The 19,751-nt window shown below is 48.2% G+C and overlaps 1 protein-coding gene across 7 annotated transcripts in view; it reads right to left on the bottom strand.

The window, feature by feature from the left end:
- NF2 (neurofibromin 2) overlaps nucleotides 1-19,751 on the bottom strand; it is an 85,998-nt gene that overhangs the window by 26,690 nt on the left and 39,557 nt on the right. For all 7 annotated transcript variants that reach the window (XM_034790708.1, XM_034790707.1, XM_034790702.1 and 4 more), the window contains 5 exons: nucleotides 14,136-14,210; nucleotides 12,427-12,540; nucleotides 8,114-8,236; nucleotides 7,483-7,700; nucleotides 5,185-5,290 (listed from right to left, as the gene is read on the bottom strand). In XM_034790708.1, the coding sequence (XP_034646599.1) occupies nucleotides 5,185-5,290; nucleotides 7,483-7,700; nucleotides 8,114-8,236; nucleotides 12,427-12,540; nucleotides 14,136-14,210 (636 nt within the window). The remainder of the gene's footprint in view (nucleotides 1-5,184; nucleotides 5,291-7,482; nucleotides 7,701-8,113; nucleotides 8,237-12,426; nucleotides 12,541-14,135; nucleotides 14,211-19,751) is intronic.

Raw genomic sequence — 19,751 nt, 5'->3', positions numbered from 1 at the left:
AGCCATGACACCCTACACATGACAACCACTGTAGCTGTCGCTTGTGCCACTGTGTCAGCGACGTCCAGGGATGCTTGCAAGACTGTTCTGGTTACCAGTTGTCCTTCCATCAATATGGCCCCACTTCTCTTCCAGCAGATTGTTGGTAAATTTATATAATTTGCTATAATTATTGTGGTTGTACTTTGTAGGAGAGCACTGTAATTGGCTACTCTGAACTGCAAAGTTGCTGAGGAATAGACTTTCCTCCTGAAGAGGTCAAGCCTAATGAGGTCCTTGTCCTGCGGAGTGGACCTGTAATGTGGATGCTTGCCACATTAGTTAGCTGCCTCAACTACTAGAGAGTTGGGTGGTGGGTGGGGGGGTGGAAGAGAAAATCCATTCCTTTGGTGGACACATAATATTTCCTGTCTGCCCTCTTGCACGTTGGTGGATGGTAGCTGGTGTTTGCCATACCTTCTCTGCTGGTTCCAGGCTGGCGTCATTTATGGCCAAGGCTATCTTAGAAGTGGACGAGGTTTGTAAAATTTGTAAAAGTTTGTATTGTGTGTCCTGGACCTCCTCCAGGGCGCTGTCCTGGCTCAACGCAATTCTTTTGAACAGTTCTTGAAACTGTTTGAAATCATATGCTATGGTAGTAGGTGATGGCATAATGGCTTCCATCTGGTGATGAAGAGGAATTGTGAGCTGGTGATGTGGGCTCTTATTCAGTGTCCTCCTCCCCCCTCCTCTCCTGTATCCTCCTGGGCTACTGAGGTTTGTGGACTGGGGGATGGTGGAGGTGATCTGAGTTCGCCTCTAGGTGGAGATAAGGGTCTGATATAATGAGCCCCGTATGCCGCCTATGGGGCCCAGGGTGGCCATTGCATGGGGACTGGCATGGGGGACACATCCAGGGTTGTCCATACCATGGATGGACTGCCTGCCTACGCTGGGTTTTAGACTGTAAAGGGTCCCCCTGGTAGTCTGCATTCTGTATGGGAGGAATGCTGTGATTAAAAGGCATCCTCCTCCTCTTCATCATTCTCTTCATCGCTAAGCATTGATGGTGCAATAAGGGATGTAGGCTGGTCTGTGTCAATGCATTCTGGAGAGCCATCAGTACCAAAGAGACTGAAATGTCTGTTTGAGAAATTGTTGTGGTGCCATTGCTTGCAGTACTGGTGGTACTGATGATGTAGTCTTAGATGGAGCCGTACAGTGAGCCAGTATCTTGCGGCTTGATTTAGCCGATGCGGACGGCAGCATCTTGACTCTGTCCATCAGTGCTGACAAAGTAGACGGTGCCAGTGGTGGCCGCATGACCGTCAGTGAGGGTCTCCGTGCAGTTTCTTGCACCATTGTGGTCGGTGCTGTGGAGGAGGCATGTCTATGTTTATGCCTTGACTCCGTGTCTCTCGCTTTAGGCTCAGCAGAGGTCTCGGTACAGACGGTGCTGGAGGTGCCCTATGCCTCAAAGGTGCTCACCCGTGTGGTGGTCAGCACCAAGGACAGCGACCTCGCAGGAGACAGTCTCTCTTTTTGAGAAAAGAACAGGAGTACTTGTGGCACCTTAGAAACTAACAAATTTATTAGAGCATAAGCTTTCGTGGACTACAGCCCACTTCTTCGGATGCATATAGAATGGAACATATATTGAGGAGATATATATACACACATACAGAGAGCATGAACAGGTGGGAGTTGTCTTACCAACTCTGAGAGGCCAATTAAGTAAGAGAAAAAAAACTTTTGAAGTGATAATCAAGCTAGCCCAGTACAGACAGGTTGATAAGAAGTGTGAGAATACTTACAAGGGGAGATAGATTCAATGTTTGTAATGGCTCAGCCATTCCCAGTCCTTATTCAATCCTTTGTTGATTGTGTCTAGTTTGCATATCAATTCCAGCTCAGCAGTCTCTCGTTGGAGTCTGTTTTTGAAGTTTTTCTGTTGTAATATAGCCACCCTCAGGTCTGTCAGCTGAATAGCGTAGCTGAATTCGACCTATCACAGCCGACTTACCCCGCTGTAGGGACGGCGGCAAAATCGACCTCTGCGGCTTCCCGTCGATGACGCTTACTCCCACCTCCGCTGGTGGAGTAAGAGCGTCGATTCGGGGATCGATTGTCGCGTCCCAACGGGACACGATAAATCGATCCCCGAGAGGTCGATTTCTACCCACCGATTCAGGCGAGTAGTATAGACCCAGCCTAACAGTCTGCTTGTAGCGGCCGTCACCAAGAGGTAAGGTTTAAGTGCCTGAAGGCATGGAAGACACTGATTGGCAGAAGGAATGAAAACAAAGCCATGTCATAGTCATGGCCTGTAAGTTGCCATCTTCTTTTGTCCTTGCCAGCTGGAAAATTTGGGGCAAGCAGAGGAGAATTGGTTATGCTAAAAGGATCAAAGAAAGGCAGACAATATTTAGAACTGCCTGGAGTGTTCAGTATCTAAGCGCAGTGAAATAGGCTGAGGGCACACTGAAATAATGAGATACAAGAGGTACCATGAATGGAAAAAAACAAAGAGCTGGGATAGATCATTACACAAGGAGAGGGAGTGGAGGTAGCTGCTGAGAGCCAAGATCAAGAGTCGCATCTGAAAAGTGTGATGTCATTGATTGTAAAGGCTCCATAATGCTCTTCTCAGAGCCTCAAGGGTGTTCCCCCCCACCACCTACGTAAAGACCTTCTCTCCTTCCCACCGATGGGAACCTGATAACACTCCCTTTGGAGCCAATCAGCCCAAACTGAGTCACTGAAGAGTGGTGCAAAGATGCCTCCTACCCCTGCTGATCTGAGACTCAATTTCACACACTGGCCCTAAATAAGCCTAATTCTCCCTGCGTGGTAACATAAAAAACCCTCAAAGGCAGGCTGGCCATGGGCTTCAAGAGCTCTGAGAACAACTTAGCAACTTTTATAAAGCATATCTGCTACCAGTTTGTTTGGTGGAAGATTAAGTTACAAAAATAGTAAGTCTCCTCCTGTCCTTTCTGTAGCTTAGCCACCTCCTACTCTCATCCTCCTCTCCTTCCTTAGGCAGCACAGAGGGATCAGATCCTGCCGGCTCTGGAGTTGAGGGACTGTGTAACTGAAGTACAGGAATGAGACAAGAAAGAACATGTTCAGTGGGACAGACTGATTAACAGAGGGAGGAAGTCTGGGTACTGTACTATGTATTAGACAGCTGCCTTCACCTGAGGGACACGTCTCCTGTTCCCCCTTAAGCCACTATGTTCTTATTCTCTTTCTTTGATGGCTCTTGCCCAGCTGGGTCCCCTCTGCGTGATAGCAAGGAAGGAGGACTTACCAGAAGCCAGCTCTTTGAAGCAATGTGCAAGAACAGGATTTCAGTACATTTCACTTGACTGCCCTGGAACACACATGCAGCAGAGCAGAGCAGCAAGAGAGAGACCCCATGGGAAAAGCGAAACAGACAGGCATGGCAATGGAAGGACAGGAGAGAACGCTTTAAAAATATGTACATAGCAAAGTATTACTGTACTTATGAAAGTACAATAGCCATACTCGCATACTGCTGACATTTGGCACCCTGGAAAATAGCAACCTTTGAACTGGTGTGATATCTTGGTACCTGCAGAGTTAACCCAAAGGCCAGAAGCAGGAGCACCAGCAAATCCACAGGGGATGAGAGAGGCATTCCATTTCTTTCTCCATACTGGGAGCTCTGGTGGGAGAAGGTCCCCTGCCTCTAAGGAAAGGGGATGTGGGAGGAAGGCAACATAATATACAGCAGGAAAAACAATTCTCTATTCTATGCCTCTAGAACAGATGCAGCTGGACGGGTGGAGTCAAGCTTGATTCTGTCCAACAATCTTCCCCTTAATTATACTTCCATTCCATAGGCGAAATAGATCTACACTGGCTGCTGATTAGCACAGAATGAGTCAGAGGGGTGTGTGCAGGAGAGGAGAGAACTTGCTAGTCTCTGCTTTGTGGGTTTAACAAAGGACAGACCCACCAGCCTGAGGGATCTTGGAGCTGCAAGCTCCTCACAGCTGTTGGTACTTGGCTGATATGATCATTAGGCTTCCAAACCACAATCCTCCACCATCTGGGTACAACAAAGTCATCATTAGAATTATTGGACCCCAGCAGCCTGTTGGTCCACAGGGTAGTAAAGCTAGGTGTGTTCAGAGTAGGTTTGTGAAGCACAGAAGCAGCTAGCACTCAGTGGAGGGGCCCGAAGTCTGGATATTTAATCACTGCAATCTCTTAAAAGTTTCTGATCATTTGCAGATATCTTTGGAAAATGTGGACGAGAAGTCATTTACTTCTAGCCACCTTCACGCGGCTTGTTTAAACACTTACTTGAGGTGATGGCATTTCAAAGAAAAATTGAAATGGTGAAAGATTTGGTAATTGCTCCAGATGGGATGTATCTGTGGAAATTATTCACACTCCTTCACGCCACAGTCTCCCACCTCTTGGGACTAACAAACAACAGGATGGATAGCAAGGCCAACAGGTGTATGCTGCAAGGTGGAGACCACTTGATGGCATTCACAGGTCCCAATAAAATTCACAGCAAAAGAAGCCAGGAGGAAAGGAATTGCCAGACTGGATCAGAACAACTGTCATTTAGCCCAGTATTTGGTTTTCAATGGCAACCAGTACCAGATCCGTCAAAGGAAGGTGTGCTCCTCTTACTAGCAGTTACATAGTAATCTCTCACGGGGGAAGTTTCTTCCTGAACACAGGAAGGGAGGTTGGGTTAATGCGTTTATAGGTTCTGATCAATTTTTATCTGATCTAAGGAAACAGAGGATGCCCTTATTCACACAAGTGTTTAATCCTATTTTGAATGCTACTAAGCCCTTGGCCTCAATACTTTATATTTGTCTCCACAGGTTAACAAAACACAATTTTTATTCGGTTTAAATCTGTTGTCTTTTCAATTTCATTTGTACCTCATTGTTCTTGTATTAGGCAAAAGGGTACATGGGAGACAGAGTGAAGCAGTCTGTTCTCTGCTAAACTGCAGACCACCAGATCTGGACTTGGCTGAGGAGCACAGGAAATCGTTTGCAATTCCCCTGAGTTCCATAACAAAGTAGTCTCATAACCCCCCTGATTAGGAGGTGGCACTATGGAAAAACAGCCCAACTTCTTTCAAAGCCCTCAAGTGGATGCTGCCCTCTTCCTGGGAAAAAATGGAGCTGTAATACAAAACACTCTTACCGTGTAGGACGACTTGCTGGTGATCTCCAAGAGCTTCTGCTTTGCTCTCCGCTCAGACTCTCGAGCCTCTTGAAGGTCCTGCTTTAGCTGATCAGCTTCCTTTGCCCTATGTACAGTAACAAACATTAGATCAGAGATGGACAGGGAAGGAATGGAGTGGGATGAAAGTCAGAGAAGGAGAAATGGAGCAGCACCAAAGTGTGGGTGTAGGGGGTTTGGGATTTATCAGGCAATGAGATCTATTAAGCTGCAGAATAATTTCCAAAAGGGAAATGATGGAAACCCAATCACTTGAGACCTTCCAACTAGACTAGACAAATACTGAAGAAAACAAACCTGCACTGACTGCCAAGGATGGAGAAGACCGGCTAGATCAGTGGTTCTCAAACTAGGGCCGCCGCTTGTTCAGGGAAAGACCCTGGTGGGCCGGGCCGCTTTATTTACCTTCCGTGTCCGCAGGTTTGGCCGATCGCAGCTTCCACTGGCTGCGGTTCGCCGCTCCAAGCCAATGGGAGCTGCAGGAAGCGGCGCGGGCTGAGGGAAGTACTGGCCGCTGCTTCCCACTGCCCCCATTGGCCTGGAGCGGTGAACCGCTGCCACCGGGAGCGGCGATCGGCCAAACCTGCGGACGCGGCAGGTAAACAAACCAGCCCGGCCCGCCAGGGTGCTTACCCTGAACAAGCAATGGCCCTAGTTTGAGAACCACTGGGCTAGATGACCTACCAGGTCTTCTCCTTCTAGATGGGATCTGATACTGCATGTGGGGCTGTTACCCACTCAATTTAGGGCACTCTAAATTTAAGGGGTTCCCCCCCCCCCATTTTAGTGGTGAACACTGAGTTTCACCCAAGGCTGGTTTAATATGGGATGGGAGAGGGGCTGATCAGGTCTCAGGCCTGCGGGGCAGTGGAGAACCCAAACAAAGAAGCGGCAGGAAATCCAAGTCACAAAAGGGCGTGCTCTAAAATAAGGATGTTGTGTTAGCATTTGCAAAAAGACTGACACCTGGAGAATCAGGTCACGCTGCTAGAGTGAGGACGACAACTTGGGAACACATTGAGTGATCAAAATCAGAGCAGAGGTAGGAAGCTTTGGCTTGGGGAGTAGAAGCTTTGGTCTTCTGAATATTAATCATCTACAGAGGGTTGTTTGTCTAAAAGGAACATAAGAAAATGCCCAACAAGTCCTATATGGACTTTAACATGCCAATCTCAGGGCCCAAGGGTTCTAATACACTTCCACCCCGATATAACGCGGTCCTCGGGAGCAAAAAATCCCTACCACGTTGTAACAGCTTTCACCTATATCGGGGTAGTGACGGCAGGGCTCCAGCAGTGATTTATAGGGCCCAGAACTCCCTGCAGCAGCCGGAGCCCTGTGCCCTTTAAAGCACCACCCGAGCACTGCTGCCGGAGCCCCGGGGTTAGCGCGCTATATGCGTATTATATCGGGCCGCGTTATATCGGGGTAGAGGTGTACTACCATTTATCCCTGATGTATGGCAGCTCCTGAGGACACATCCTGGGTAGAAAGCAAAAGGAGAGATGAGGAGAGAGAGAGAGAGAGAGAGAAGCCTTCTTTGCTGAATCAGAATTTACAGGAGCTCAAGATAGAGAAGGGATGACTGGGGATAAAGTTATTGAACAAGCGAGAGGGCTGAAGCCCAATGCACTCATAATTGATAACAGGGAGGAAGTTAGTGTTATTTTTAATTCACCAACTAATTAATGCAACATGTGACAAGAGTCAGAGCAAAGGGGAGAATGATGAATTGAGTTTAATATCTAGAAGCAAAACTCAAGTGTTATTAATTAATGGAGCCAAATACTTTATTTAGAGAATACGGCAGGTATTTCTGTGGCTGATCCTACAGCTCCTAGTTAGTGCTCCAAGATGAGCAAGGGAAGAAGAGTCCTATGGACAGTTTGAAAGGAAGAATATATTCCAGCCACCCACCAAAGCCAGTAGCTGAAATTCCCTCTCCTGGTCACTCTCTCCTCATTGTATCTCTCCTATAAGAATTCTTCAGCATCAGGCTTAAATACACGAAAATTAGGGAGGCCCGATATGTTTATTAGCATCAGTTTACCATTCAGCAGCAGCCTAATTCTGACAAACAGAGCTGCCTAAAGAAAGAAACCAGCTGGGTTTTGTGGCCAACTAGCCCTCACACGTGTCTGGGATACCACAGTTTGGAAGCCCTGTATAAAGGTGTGACCCCAGGATACGGTCTCAGCTAAACTCAGTGGCAGATCTGGAAAGTAGAGCATGGAAGCATGTAGGGTTCCTCCCTCTGACCTTCTCTCCGATTCTTCTGCCATCTTCAATGCCAACATCTCTGCCTCTAGGACCTTTTGTTCCATCAACCGTTTCTCCTCCTCTGTCCGGATTGCCGTGGCTTTGATCCGCTGCATCTCCTGCTCGGCCTCAGCTGCTTTCTGAGCCAGCAGCTTGGCTTCCTCTTCTGTGATCTGCGCTTTTTCAGCCAGCAAGTCTGCGGTCTCTTCAGATCTCATCTGGGAGCCAACACATACAGCAGTGTCAGCATGCACAAGGGCCCCACCCTGACATGTCCAAGATCCCTATGGTAGGGACCCTAAGTTCCCTGCCCCACCTTTATATTATGACCCACATGTGCTCAAATTCCCCATTTCCACAATCCTTGCAGTGCCTTGGCCACTGCAATAAGCTCCCAACCAAGACTCAGATACTCTCAGGCTCTCTGCCTCCAGTTAATCCTCCACTGAGACTGTGCCGTAGCAGGGCCCTTGCACCACACCATTCAACTGACCCATCTGTCTTTTTAATCAGTGTTCACAAACCGGGGCTTACGAACAGTCCCAGAATGCACATTGTATGTCTGCTGACTTCAGCAAAGGAAGTCACGAATGTCTGCAGTGACTGGAGAACAACCATCACAAAGACATACCAGAGCCTCATTGGCCATTGTCGCCTCCTCCTTTAACTGCAACAACCTCCTCTCCAACTCATCCCTTGTTCTCTCTGCCTCTTCCCTCATCTGCTTCTCTCGAGCCAGCCGCTGTCGTTCCATCTAGGGAGATGAGGGGAGAGAAAGGAAAGGAAATAACAAATATTAGAATAACCAACGTTCAGTGTATTCCTGCGACGGAGCACACTCGCCCCACACTGGACAGGGAAGGGTTAACACACATTGTGTTAACCAAGCCCTCTCAACTCTACTGGGCATGCTCCAAATGCACTAGTATAAAAGGGAGAAGCTCAGGTCAGTTGCTGCTGACCGCCAGGGAGGAAGGATGCCATCGGCTCCAGCCAAGGATCAGACGAAGCCTGAGGCCGTGGGAGCCGGAGACGCCAGAACCCAGGCAGACGCCAAGCTACCCACGGAGGCCCTGCAGAGTCTGGAGTCGCCAGGGACAGTGCAGACCAGGGAACCCGGAGACAGCTGAGATACCCAGATTGCAGCAGCGGGAACTATAGTAGGAAGCAGCCCAGGGCAACTAGATAGTGGCCCAGTTATTGAACCTGAATTTTGAGTCAGCGTGTTTCAGTCAGAACCGTCCCACTGACTCAGTGGCACATGTTCCGGGCACTCCCAGGACCCTGGACTGGGGTCCAGTGGAGAGGGAGGGCCCAGACCCCTTTTTGTGTGTGGCAGTCTCCTTCCTGACAGATCGCTGGGCCTCACTACCCTGCTACCAGGGATGAATTTACTGACTTTGGCCATTAGACCTTACTGCCCTGCTAAGAGGGGTGAACCTATGGACTTTAGCCACTAGGCCTTACTGCCCCTCTGACTGAGGCAAATTATTGACACTGGCCATTGGGCCGCACTGCCCAGCTATTACAGGGAAGTACATTGACTTTTGCCTTTAGGCCTCATTGCCCTGCTAAGAAGGGCAAGTATATTGACTCAGGCTACGGAGGCATAGACATAGGTTACGTACGTCCCACCCCTACACCCTAAGAGACACAGGATGCACTCGCCCCGCACTGGATGGGGTCTCCCCCAACCCTGTTACAATTCCCTAGGTATGGTGCATTTCATGGACAGGATTGGAATGTTGTCTGGTGGTTGGAGAGCACTCTGATAAGTAAAATCTCCTCATTCTGCTTCAATTTACCCATTTGTCAACTAGGGATATTTCACTATCAAAAGGGGACAGGCCTATTAATGTGTGTGAAGCACTTTGTGATCTCAGGATGACAAGTACTGTAAACCACAAGTTCAAACAACACGGACCTTTGTTATTTTCCATCAGATACAACAGCAAATTAAGCCTAATGCACTGGAAATTCTTCCCCATTCCATTCATTTAATGGATAGGCCAGAAAGCGTAAGATTACCAACAATAAGATTCCTATACAAGTCAAGCTGCCTCCTCTCACAGTGTGCAAGAAGTCAGAGGACTTCTCCATGTGAGAAACAGCCAGCCAGTCAGGCCCCCCCGATACAACCTAATCTAGCAGAATCCCTTCCACCAGCTCCCAGGGGAACGTGCAGCACATATACTGCCTCTGAAAGCACCCCACATTCAGTATCTTAGGCAGCAGCTGCACACTGTACAACTTGTGACCTTTGCTAATCAAGCGATGGAAGGAAACTGCAAAACCAGTTAATTCACCACCTCTCAGCACCCAGATCTCACAGTGATGGGCCCATTATAATTACCAAGGCTACATGTATAGATCACTGCATTACTCAGGCCATGCTGAGTTTAATGAGCCGAACAAGGAGGCAAGCCATCCCCCTGTGATCCTCAGGCATTGGTTATGTTCTGAAAGCAGGACACCCATTGCTTTAACGATGGTGCTTCTCTCTACTAAAGGTACCCTTCATCAAGCACCACTTATTATCCCATTCAGGTCTCGTGATGTGAGAAGGCTGCTCAGAGCCAGTTCACACAGTAACCCTAGAGTGTAGGCAGCGAGATACAATAAGGGGGTTAATCCCACGGAGGGTGGCAAAATCTCCACATTTCTTATACAGCCTAGTGGGGAGGGCACTGGACTGTGCCTGAGGTGACCTGGGTTTAAATAACAGCTTTGCCACTGGCCTGCTCTGTGGCCTTGGGCAAGTCACTTTCCCTCTTAAATCAAGATCATGAGCCTGACCTCCTCTGCAAAGCACTTTGAGATCTTGGGATTAAAAGCACTAGAGATGAACCAGGTATTATTCCTCCTCCTCTGGGCCCACTTGCAAAAGCTCTAACCATTTCATCTCAAATTCAGTGATAAATGTGTACCCACCCCCCACCTCCAGAGCCAGGTGGTCACTTCCCTGGTAACTCTTCCCAAGCCCCTGGACTCCTACCAGGCAGTCACCCAGGCTTTTCAGTTCTTCCTGGCTTCATTCAGACAGGTCCTCCATATCCCTCAAAGAGCCCATCAAATTCCAAACACCGCCCTCTTCCCCGCTAACTCCTGAAGCTTCCAGGTCACTCATCATCCTCAACCTCCAGGAGGATTGCCTGGGGATCCTTTTAGTCTGCCAACACCATTCCTACACTGGCCAGAGGCACCGAGGTTAGATGCAAGCATTCTCTCCTCCCAACCAAAGACAAGGGTGCTGCCCTTGCCATGCTCTGAGCCTCTCTGAACATAGGAAGCTGAAGAAAGGAGAACTGGACACAGGTCTCCTGCATGGCACTCCAGAGCATAGCAGGAGGTTGGGCAAGGTACTCAGTTCTAACCCCCAAGCCTGGGCAATAAATCCCAGTAGACATGTCCAAACCCAAGAGCAGTACATCTGCATTTAAAGTCTCTTGGTACAGCTGGCTGATACTGCTGCTATCTAGTGGCTTATCCAGAAACGAACGTTTATATTCTAAGCAGCAGCACTCAGATTAGCTGTGTGGGTTTCAGTGAGTAGAAAAGGTCTATGAACAGAAAACAATGATTCATACAATCCAATTTGCTGATATATGCTCATTGGCTACAAGCTGCTGCCTGTGATGTGTCTGTCGTTCCTGCCACCTGACCTGTGGCGGATAGAGGCCAGGACCAAATCAGCATGCAGGCTGCATCAGCATCTAATTAGGAAATGAGAGCACAGAGCAATGGCAAAGCACAACTCCTGCCTTAATTACAATCAACTTCCTCAAGACAGTACAACTTTCCTGCAACAGGACTAGGTAGGGATGGATGCAAACATATGTACCGTGCGCACAGGTTATCCTTTTCCCCATGTAGATAAATCTCTGATAATTTTCATATGACTTTACATTGTGCCTCTTCATATAACCTTGTGGTGGGTCTACCCACGTGTGACCTCTGTTTTCATGGGACTTTGTATCAAAGCCTCATTTAGAAACTTTGCATTGCCCTTGGTATAATATTATAGCCCCTAAGGATAGAATAAGATAGAAGAAAAATTTCTTTTTGCTAGCAGTAGAACAAGAGCTCTCCCCCCACCCACTCTTAATCAATTGCCCTGTTGAATGAATGAGGTGTGGATGAGCAAGGCACGGAAGGCAGCACCTCCAGACAGCCTCAACTGTTGGAGAGGGGCTGGGAGCCAGACCCAAGGACAATAAAACGTGTCAAGTGGGCTCATTAAAGACAAGCAGACATACCAACGGCCTCGGGGGTTAGAAGCAAGCACCTTCTTTTGGAAACACCTTCTTTGCAGCATTGGGGCAACACTCAAAAGAAAGCAGCACAAAGGACCAATGGACACAGACACAGAGTTTGAATCTGGTATAGATTTGCATAAGAGGAAAGCTGCTATAAAAGTGAGGTGTCTTGCAGAGGACCCCGGGTCTCGTCTTGTCAACATGGGAGCATCGATCCAGATCGGCAGAAGCCCGGCTCCACCCCCTCCCCCATCTAACTCACCTGGCCAGTGAAGTTAAGGGGAGCAACTAATTGGTAACAACAAGACGGAGTGTGTGTGTGTGTAAGTGTAAGTGTAATATATTATATGCATATAATACAGTGTTAATGAATACATGTATTACTAATAAATGTGGCGTTTCGTCTTATTCCCCCTGAAAAGATCCTGTGCAGTACTTTAAGTACAACACCCACCCACTTATACCTCCGAGCCTGTAGTCTGGTGACTTGTCAGCCATTCTGCCATCAGCCCACATACCGAAGTGTAAGAACTACAGGTAATAACAGGGCAGGCTACTAGAGGAACAGTTCAGCAGGTCCTGCCTTGCACACCTAGTGCTGGTGGTTTGTGCTATTCTGTTCCCTCCTGGTATATTTATATTTCTGATTTTGGCTCACAGCTGGGTTGTATAACAAGGTGTCTCTCACCTGCTTTCTGGCCTTCTCCTCCCTGGCCTGTGCTTTCATCTGCTGGACCTCCAAAGAGTCTGCTTTTCTCCTCCTCATGAATAGATCGTGGTTTCCAATACACAGCTGAAGAATCTGTCCCAACCAAAGATAAGGGGGAAGAAAGGAAAGAAATGAACACATACATACTTGGATGACATGATCTGTACTGCCACCACATAGACCAGAGTTATTAATACTTAGTGCTCATATAGCACCTTCATTCATAGATCTGAAAGTACTTTACAAAGTATCATTATCCCCATTTTACAGATGGGGAAACCAAGGCACAGAAAGGTGGAGTGAGTTACCCTCAGGTATGAAACCCGGGTCTTCTACATCCCAATGCATTTTCTTATGCATGGATCACAACGCCCCTCCAGGTTTCAAGGAGCACTATGGGATGAGGTTTACAGTGCCATAAGAAATGTATCTTCAGTCTCTGGAAGGAGCAGGGGGGAATGAAAAGAGAGAAAGGCTACCCGATGCACAGCATTCAACCCACTTACACCAACCAGCCTGGAGCAGGATCACAGCCTTGCTGGAGCCCTTCAGCCATGCCTGCCGCACAGCTTGTGGAGCAATGTAGTTGATTCTAGCCCTTAGGGGCAGAGGAGGAGGATGATCTGAAACTGACAGTGGTGGGAAGAATGGTGGGAAAAAGCTAAGGGATAGGTGAAAACTCTGTAACCTCCCTCAGACGCATCTCTAAGGGCCTCAGTACAGTGAAGTCAATGGAGCTATACCATTGTGAGACTGAGGAGAATACAATAAGTATAAGGCCCTGCCTTGGTAAGGTAACAGTACCTTTCCTGAGACTAGGTGAAGGGCAGACTATGTTGGCAGAGTCAGGACAGAAATCCCTCTGCCTACCCCCAAAAGAACCCAAAATAGACTCCTCTAGAGAGAGCAGCTGAGTAATGGGGATTACAGATGTTCAAGAGCCAGCAGCTCTTAGTGCTCTCTTGATGCCAAGTGCTGTTGAAAGTCTGGTTACTAGTCTGGATGCCTCAACAAGCACTGTTGGCTACCGACCAATTTTGAGGATCTGGCTCTAGATTTATGATGTGGTTTTCTGGCTGTAAACTTTAGAGTCAAATCAGACACGAATGTCTACAGTGAGTGACTTTTTTTTCCACGTTGCATAAATGGCCATAAGTAACATGAATGCAATGGATCCGAGTTGGTCTCTCCTCTTCAGACAACCACTTGTCATGACTCAAGGGATGTGTCCCGATAGAGGCACAGTACTGAGTGAGCACAGACCAGTTAGTGTTTTCTATTAGACACTGTAATCATCCTGAAATACATCAGCAGAGCAGCAAGGGGAAGCCCAGGAGAAGCAAAAGGACATTCAGGGAATGAAGGAGATGAGAATAATGTTTTATTTACAGTGCAGGGCAGATGTAACCAAAAGGCTCAAAAAAAGGGGATCAATGGAAGAGATGGGGAGGAATTCCATGAAGGAGCTTGACTCTTCCCCCACCCTCTCTCAGAGGCTATAAATTCTTGATTGGATCCGAAACATTAGCTCAGACCTGCAGTCCCTCAAGTCAAGTGTGTTACCTCTGAGAGTAGCCAAGATGTGTAAATAAGGAAAACCCTGAAAGAACATTGCCTCACATTGCCTATAGAGACTTCCTCAAGAGCCACTGTTGCAGACAATAAAATCACTGTGCCTGTGAACTTACCAGCTTATTCACACGCAGCTTTGATGAATTGAATTTAAAGACATCGATCTTTTTGTCCAGTGGCTTAATTGTAAACTGAAAAGAGAGAAAAAGAAAAAAAAAGTTATCAAACTTAGAGCCTAGAACAAAACAGGGTAGCAGAAAGAATTTCACAGCATGCTGGCTAAGAGCAAGTCAATGGAGTGCTGGATAAACAAGCCTGAGAGCAGTCCTCATGGCTTCCTGCCAAGCAGGCTAGCTAGGATCAAAAGCAATCAAGAACTGCTGTTCCCCATCACGAAAGCTCAAGTGCCTCCAGAAGCAATGTCCTTAAGCTGCAAGAGGAGAGAGTGATTCCTGTCTGCTCAGCAAGTGCTCTCTGATGATCAGCTCACAGGTCTTGGATGGGGTTGTTTACCCACCCTTCCAACCAAAGGCGAGGTGCTTCTGTCCAGCAGGATATGGGGAACTAGGAACAGGGAGGATTAAAAACAATTGTGGCCTATCAGAGTAGATCGGGGTGGGCAAACTACAACCCGTGGGCCGGATCTGGCCCCTCAGGGTTTTGGATCCGGCCTGCGGGATTGCCCCCTGTGGCCCCGTGGACCCCACACCGCTCTCAGAAACAGCTGGCACCACTTTCCTGCAGTCCCTGGGCAGGGGAGCAGAGGGCTCTGTGAGTTGCCCTTGCCTCCAGGCACCGCCCCCCACGGCTCCCATTGGCCGGGAACGGGGAACTGTAGCTAATGGGAGCTTCGGGGAAGGTACCTGGAGGGGCTGCAAGGGCACATACGGAGCCCTCCGTCCCCTCCTCCCACAGGGACCACAGCGCTTCCTGGAGCGGCACAGCATGGGGCCAGGGCAGGCATGCAGGGAGCCTGCCCTGGCCCCGGTGCGTGCCGCTGCCACCCCGGAGCCACTTTAGGTAAACAGAGCCAGGCCGGAGCCCAAACCCCGCCTGCACCCCACCCCACCCCCCAACTCCCTGCCCTGAGCCCCCTCCTATGCCCCGCACCCCTCTTGCACCCCAACTCCCTGCCCTGAGCCCCCTGCACCCCTCCTGCACCCCAAACCCCTTCCCTGAGCCCCCTCATGCACCCCACACCGCTCCTCTGTCCCAATCTCTTACCCTGAGCCCCTTCCTGCACACCGTACCCCCTCCCACACCCTGCACTCCCTCCTACACCCCAACCTCCAATTTCCCCACCCAGATGTGGCCCTCGGCCCAAAAGATTTGCCCACCCCTGGAGTAGAGGAACGAGCTTGAACTGCCCAGTGGGCTGGTGCTTAATTAAAGAAAGCAGTTAATTAAACAAACAGTTCTATTTAGGCTTAAGCAGAACTGGATTTTTATTTATCATTTTGATGAATAATATTGATGTTTATTTTTAAGCATTTTTCAACATTTATCAGTTTAAATTTTCACAGTTGCAGGAAACCGGGAGGTTCAGACAACAGGAGGAAGAAGGGGTGTCAGACAATAATAATTAATCTCAGTAGATGTTGAGATTTATAAATCTTTAGCTTCTTGATCGTTAAAACACAAAGTGTCAACAGTACATGGCAAAATATACAAAACAAATATGCTTAAATCAAACTCTAAGAAGTTCTCAAGCAGCATTTTTCTTACTTTGCCTATCTGTAAATTTTGATCATCATCGACGGAAATAGTTTCTCGTTGGTTTGTGTGTATACTGTGAAACTGACATTTACCGATAAAAATCTAATCCTACCAAGCCCAGTTATATTCCACCCATGCTTCTAGTCTATCTCCCCCAACCCTGAGGGCCAGTATGTGATTGCTCCATACGGTCTATTCTCCAAGACTTTGGCCAACTTAACCTTATGTTACAGGCCTTATGGTCCCACTTCCCTGGAAAGACTATTCTGCAGTCTAAAATTTTATCCTGTTACTCCTAAGTGTATTTACACAATCTTGTGCCACCCTAAACAATTTCATCCCCTCCTTGGCGCTTACTGCATTCAAAGTACTTCCCAGCTACAATCAGCTCTCTCCAGCCTCAGGTGATACGGTACTAGTTGTACTGCCAGGGATGGGGGTTCAAGCATCATGGTGCTGGGGCCCATATAATGAACTGAATGGATGGGGACTCTCAGTTAACAAAAGGATACTTCACAAGGTCACTGCAGTTTTAGAGGGCCTCCCCACCCCACCCCCCAAAAAAGCTGGCTGAACAGACAACCCTTCTGCATAAAGGCAGTACGATACATTGTACTGCCTGAGGAGTTCAGCACAACTGACCTCAGCAAACAGTGCCTGATCTTTAAGTCTTCCACATAGGCTGATGTGCATGAATTTCTTTGGATTTTAACTCTAACAGAGTCCATGTTTTTTTATTTATAGATATATTAATGATAAAGTTCCTCCTCTACCTTGGGGGGGTCCTACGCTTATTGGTGGATTTTGCTTGCCTCAGAGATTCACAGTAGCCCTCAGTTTGGCCACTTTCATGGCTCAAATCTGCTGTTCACTCAGATAACCTCATCACTGGCCAGTATGGGGAAAAAAACAGTAAGAACAATCCCCGCAGTTTCTGCTGATCCACCATGTGGGTCGGGGAACAGCCCAGAGACCTTCCCCTCTGGTGGAACCTCCTGTGTTGGATCAGGAGTTGGGAGGTTTGGGGGGAACCTGGGCCCGCCCTCTACCTCAGGTTCCAGAGTAATACCAGTGCCACATACACAGTTGATCATTGTTAAAATAGATTAAACATCTTCACTGTGTCAATATAGCTGTCATTCACTGCTATTAAGCCTGTTTACTATCATGTCAGGTCAATTTGTGGTCATTTTATTACAAGGATTATTGACATGATAGAAGATGACAGTGTCTTCCCCCAGGAGAAAGATCTATTACAGTCTATTATGTCAAGGCCTACTTGCAGCTGCTTCAGCCTCAGAGTCCTAGAGTAACGCATGATCAGGGAGCTTTCACTGCACTGACCTGGATATGGGCAGAAAAGAGTCTTAGGAGAAGAAAAACTGTTGTGCTTGGGCTGTTGCTCTACATTATGGAGAGCTTTAGTTTTAATTCTTAAAAAAAAAAAAGATTAAATTAGGCGCTTATCACTTAAGAAAAACATGAATGAACTCAACTGAAGTGAGAAATCTTTAGCTTTTTGCCCTCATCAAATATCTTTAAATTAAAAATAAAACAGAAATTAAACAGCTAATTTGTTTACTTGTCATGAAGGTAGCTAGTTTCCTTTGTGCAATTCCCTCAGACTGGACAGGGAATTGGTCATTTTCACTTTCCATAGTCAATTTTACCTCCTTAGGGCATGGCTACAGGTGCAGATGTAGAGTGCTGTGAGTTAAACCCACCTTCGGAGAGCGCAGTAGGGAAAGCGCTGCAATGTGACCACATTTGCGGCACTTGCAGCAGTATTGGGAGCGGTGCATTATGGGCAGCTATCCCACAGAGCACCTATTCCCATTCTGGCGCTTTGGCTTGTGGGAAGGGGGTGGGGCATTCTGGGTCCTGTCCCAATGCCCCATGATGCATCGGTTCGCACCCCAGCATTCCCTGTGCTTCCGTCCACATTTGGCGCCATCTTTCAATGTTTTTTGTACTGCGCACTCCATCTTCCCTTTCGGTCTGCGGGAATGCAGCCTAAACTGCTGAGAAGTATGCTGTCGAGTCTCGCCAGCACGTCACATTTGGCAGTCGAGTTATTCCTTAGGATCCAAAGGGACAGTGAGGGCTCAGACGACGATTGCGACTCGAGTAACGCATACGACACGAGTTTGCTTGTGGCATTCACGGCCATGCTCAGCACCGTGCAACGCCGCTTTTGGGCCTGGGAAACAAGCACTGAGTGGTGGGATCAGACAGCTACCGATCAGTCGCTAACCAGTTTGGAGTGGGAAAGTCAATGGTTGGAATCGTGTTGATGCAAGTTTGCAGGGCCATTAATCGCATCCTGCTCAGAACCACCATGACTCTGGGTAACGTGCAGGACATTGTGGATGGCTTTGCACAAATGGTTTTCCCTAACTACGGAGAGGCGATAGATGGCACGCATATTCCAATTCTGGCACCAGCCCACCTAGCCTCCAAGTACATTAATCGGAAGGGGTATTTCTCTATGGTTCTCCAAGCGCTTGTGGATCACCGCGGGCATTTCATTAACATTAACGCAGGCTGGCCTGGAATGGTGCATGACGCACGCATCTTTTGGAACACAGGCCTGTTCAGGAAGCTGCAAGCCGGGACTTTTTTCCCCAGACCAGAAGATCACTGTAGGGGAAGTCGAAATGCCCATTGTGATCCTTGGAGACCCTGCTTACCCTTTAATGCTGTGGCTCATGAAACCCTACACAGGGAGCCTTGACAGCAGCAAGGAGCAGTTCAACAACAGGCTGAGCTGGTGCAGAATGACTTTGGAGTGTGCTTCTATCCATTTAAAGGGTCACTGGTGCTCTCTGTATGGGAAGCTGGACCTGGCCGATGACAGCATCCTCACGGTTATATCCACGTGCTGTACCCTCCATAACATTTGTGAAGGGAAGGGTGAATGATTCACTCAGGCATGGAACTCGGAGGTTGAACACCTGGAGGCTGAATCTGAACAGCCAGAGAGCAGGGCTATTAGAGGGGCCCAGCGCTGCTGCAAGGATTAGAGATGCCTTGAGGGAGCAATTTGAGGCTGAAAGCCACCAGTAATGTCTGGTGCCCTTCAGGGAGTGAAGTGCAGTGGTTCCAATGTTAGTAGAATCTGTGTTTGCTACGCTGACTTGCAGTGCCTGTTTCCTTCCTGGGCTAAAGTATCTTTTACTTTATGCAATAATAATGAATGTTTTCAAAGCCAAAAATCCATTTATTGAAAAGAAACACAACTGCTTGGGAAACAGAAAGGGCAAGGGGGTGGGGTGGGGTGGGGTGGGGTATGGTACGATCACAGATTTGCGTATGTCCTGTCTGGAGTGCTGTGCAATGAGTGCTTCACTTCAGGATGGCTATACTGCATGGTGATGGGGGTTGAGTGCAGTGGGTAAGGGTCGTAGTTTTCAGGGCTGGGTGGTGAAGCTACAGGTGTTGGCAGTAAGAACCCGGATGATGGGGAAAGTGGGTTGGAGGCGAAATGGGGGCACAAGGGAAAGTTTTGGGACAAGGGCTGCAGGGGGCGGGGGGGGGGCGCGATAATGCTCCTCCTGCATAGCTACGAGCGCCTGGATAGAGTCTGCTTGGTGCTCCATTATGCTTATCAGCCGATCCATGCTTTGCTGCCGGAGCACCACGCTTTTATGCCAGCACTCCTCGTTCTGCTGGCTGATCCTCCTTTTACTCTCCTGCCACTCCTGCACTTTTTGATTTTCATTACTTGAATGCTGCATTACTTCATGCAACATGTCTTCCTTGCTTCTACGTGGCCTCTTTCTGATTCTTTGGAGTCTTTCAGCCGGTGATAACATGGACGGCTGAGATCTCAAGGTTGCATCTGTAAAGGCAAAATGCAACACTTAACAGAGGCAGCCCTGTTCACACCAGACAAAGCAATGATTCCTCTGTACTTAAAGGCAAGCACAGCCTATACAACAGCATAATTTGCCTGTCCCAAAGCAAGCGCACATAAACCCATGGGAGCCCCAAAATGGTGAGAAAGCACAGGGTCA

Source organism: Trachemys scripta, chromosome 15 (genome assembly GCF_013100865.1).
Source record: "Trachemys scripta elegans isolate TJP31775 chromosome 15, CAS_Tse_1.0, whole genome shotgun sequence".
Classification (NCBI taxonomy): domain Eukaryota; kingdom Metazoa; phylum Chordata; order Testudines; family Emydidae; genus Trachemys; species Trachemys scripta.
This window is presented reverse-complemented; position numbering and strand designations above follow the sequence as displayed.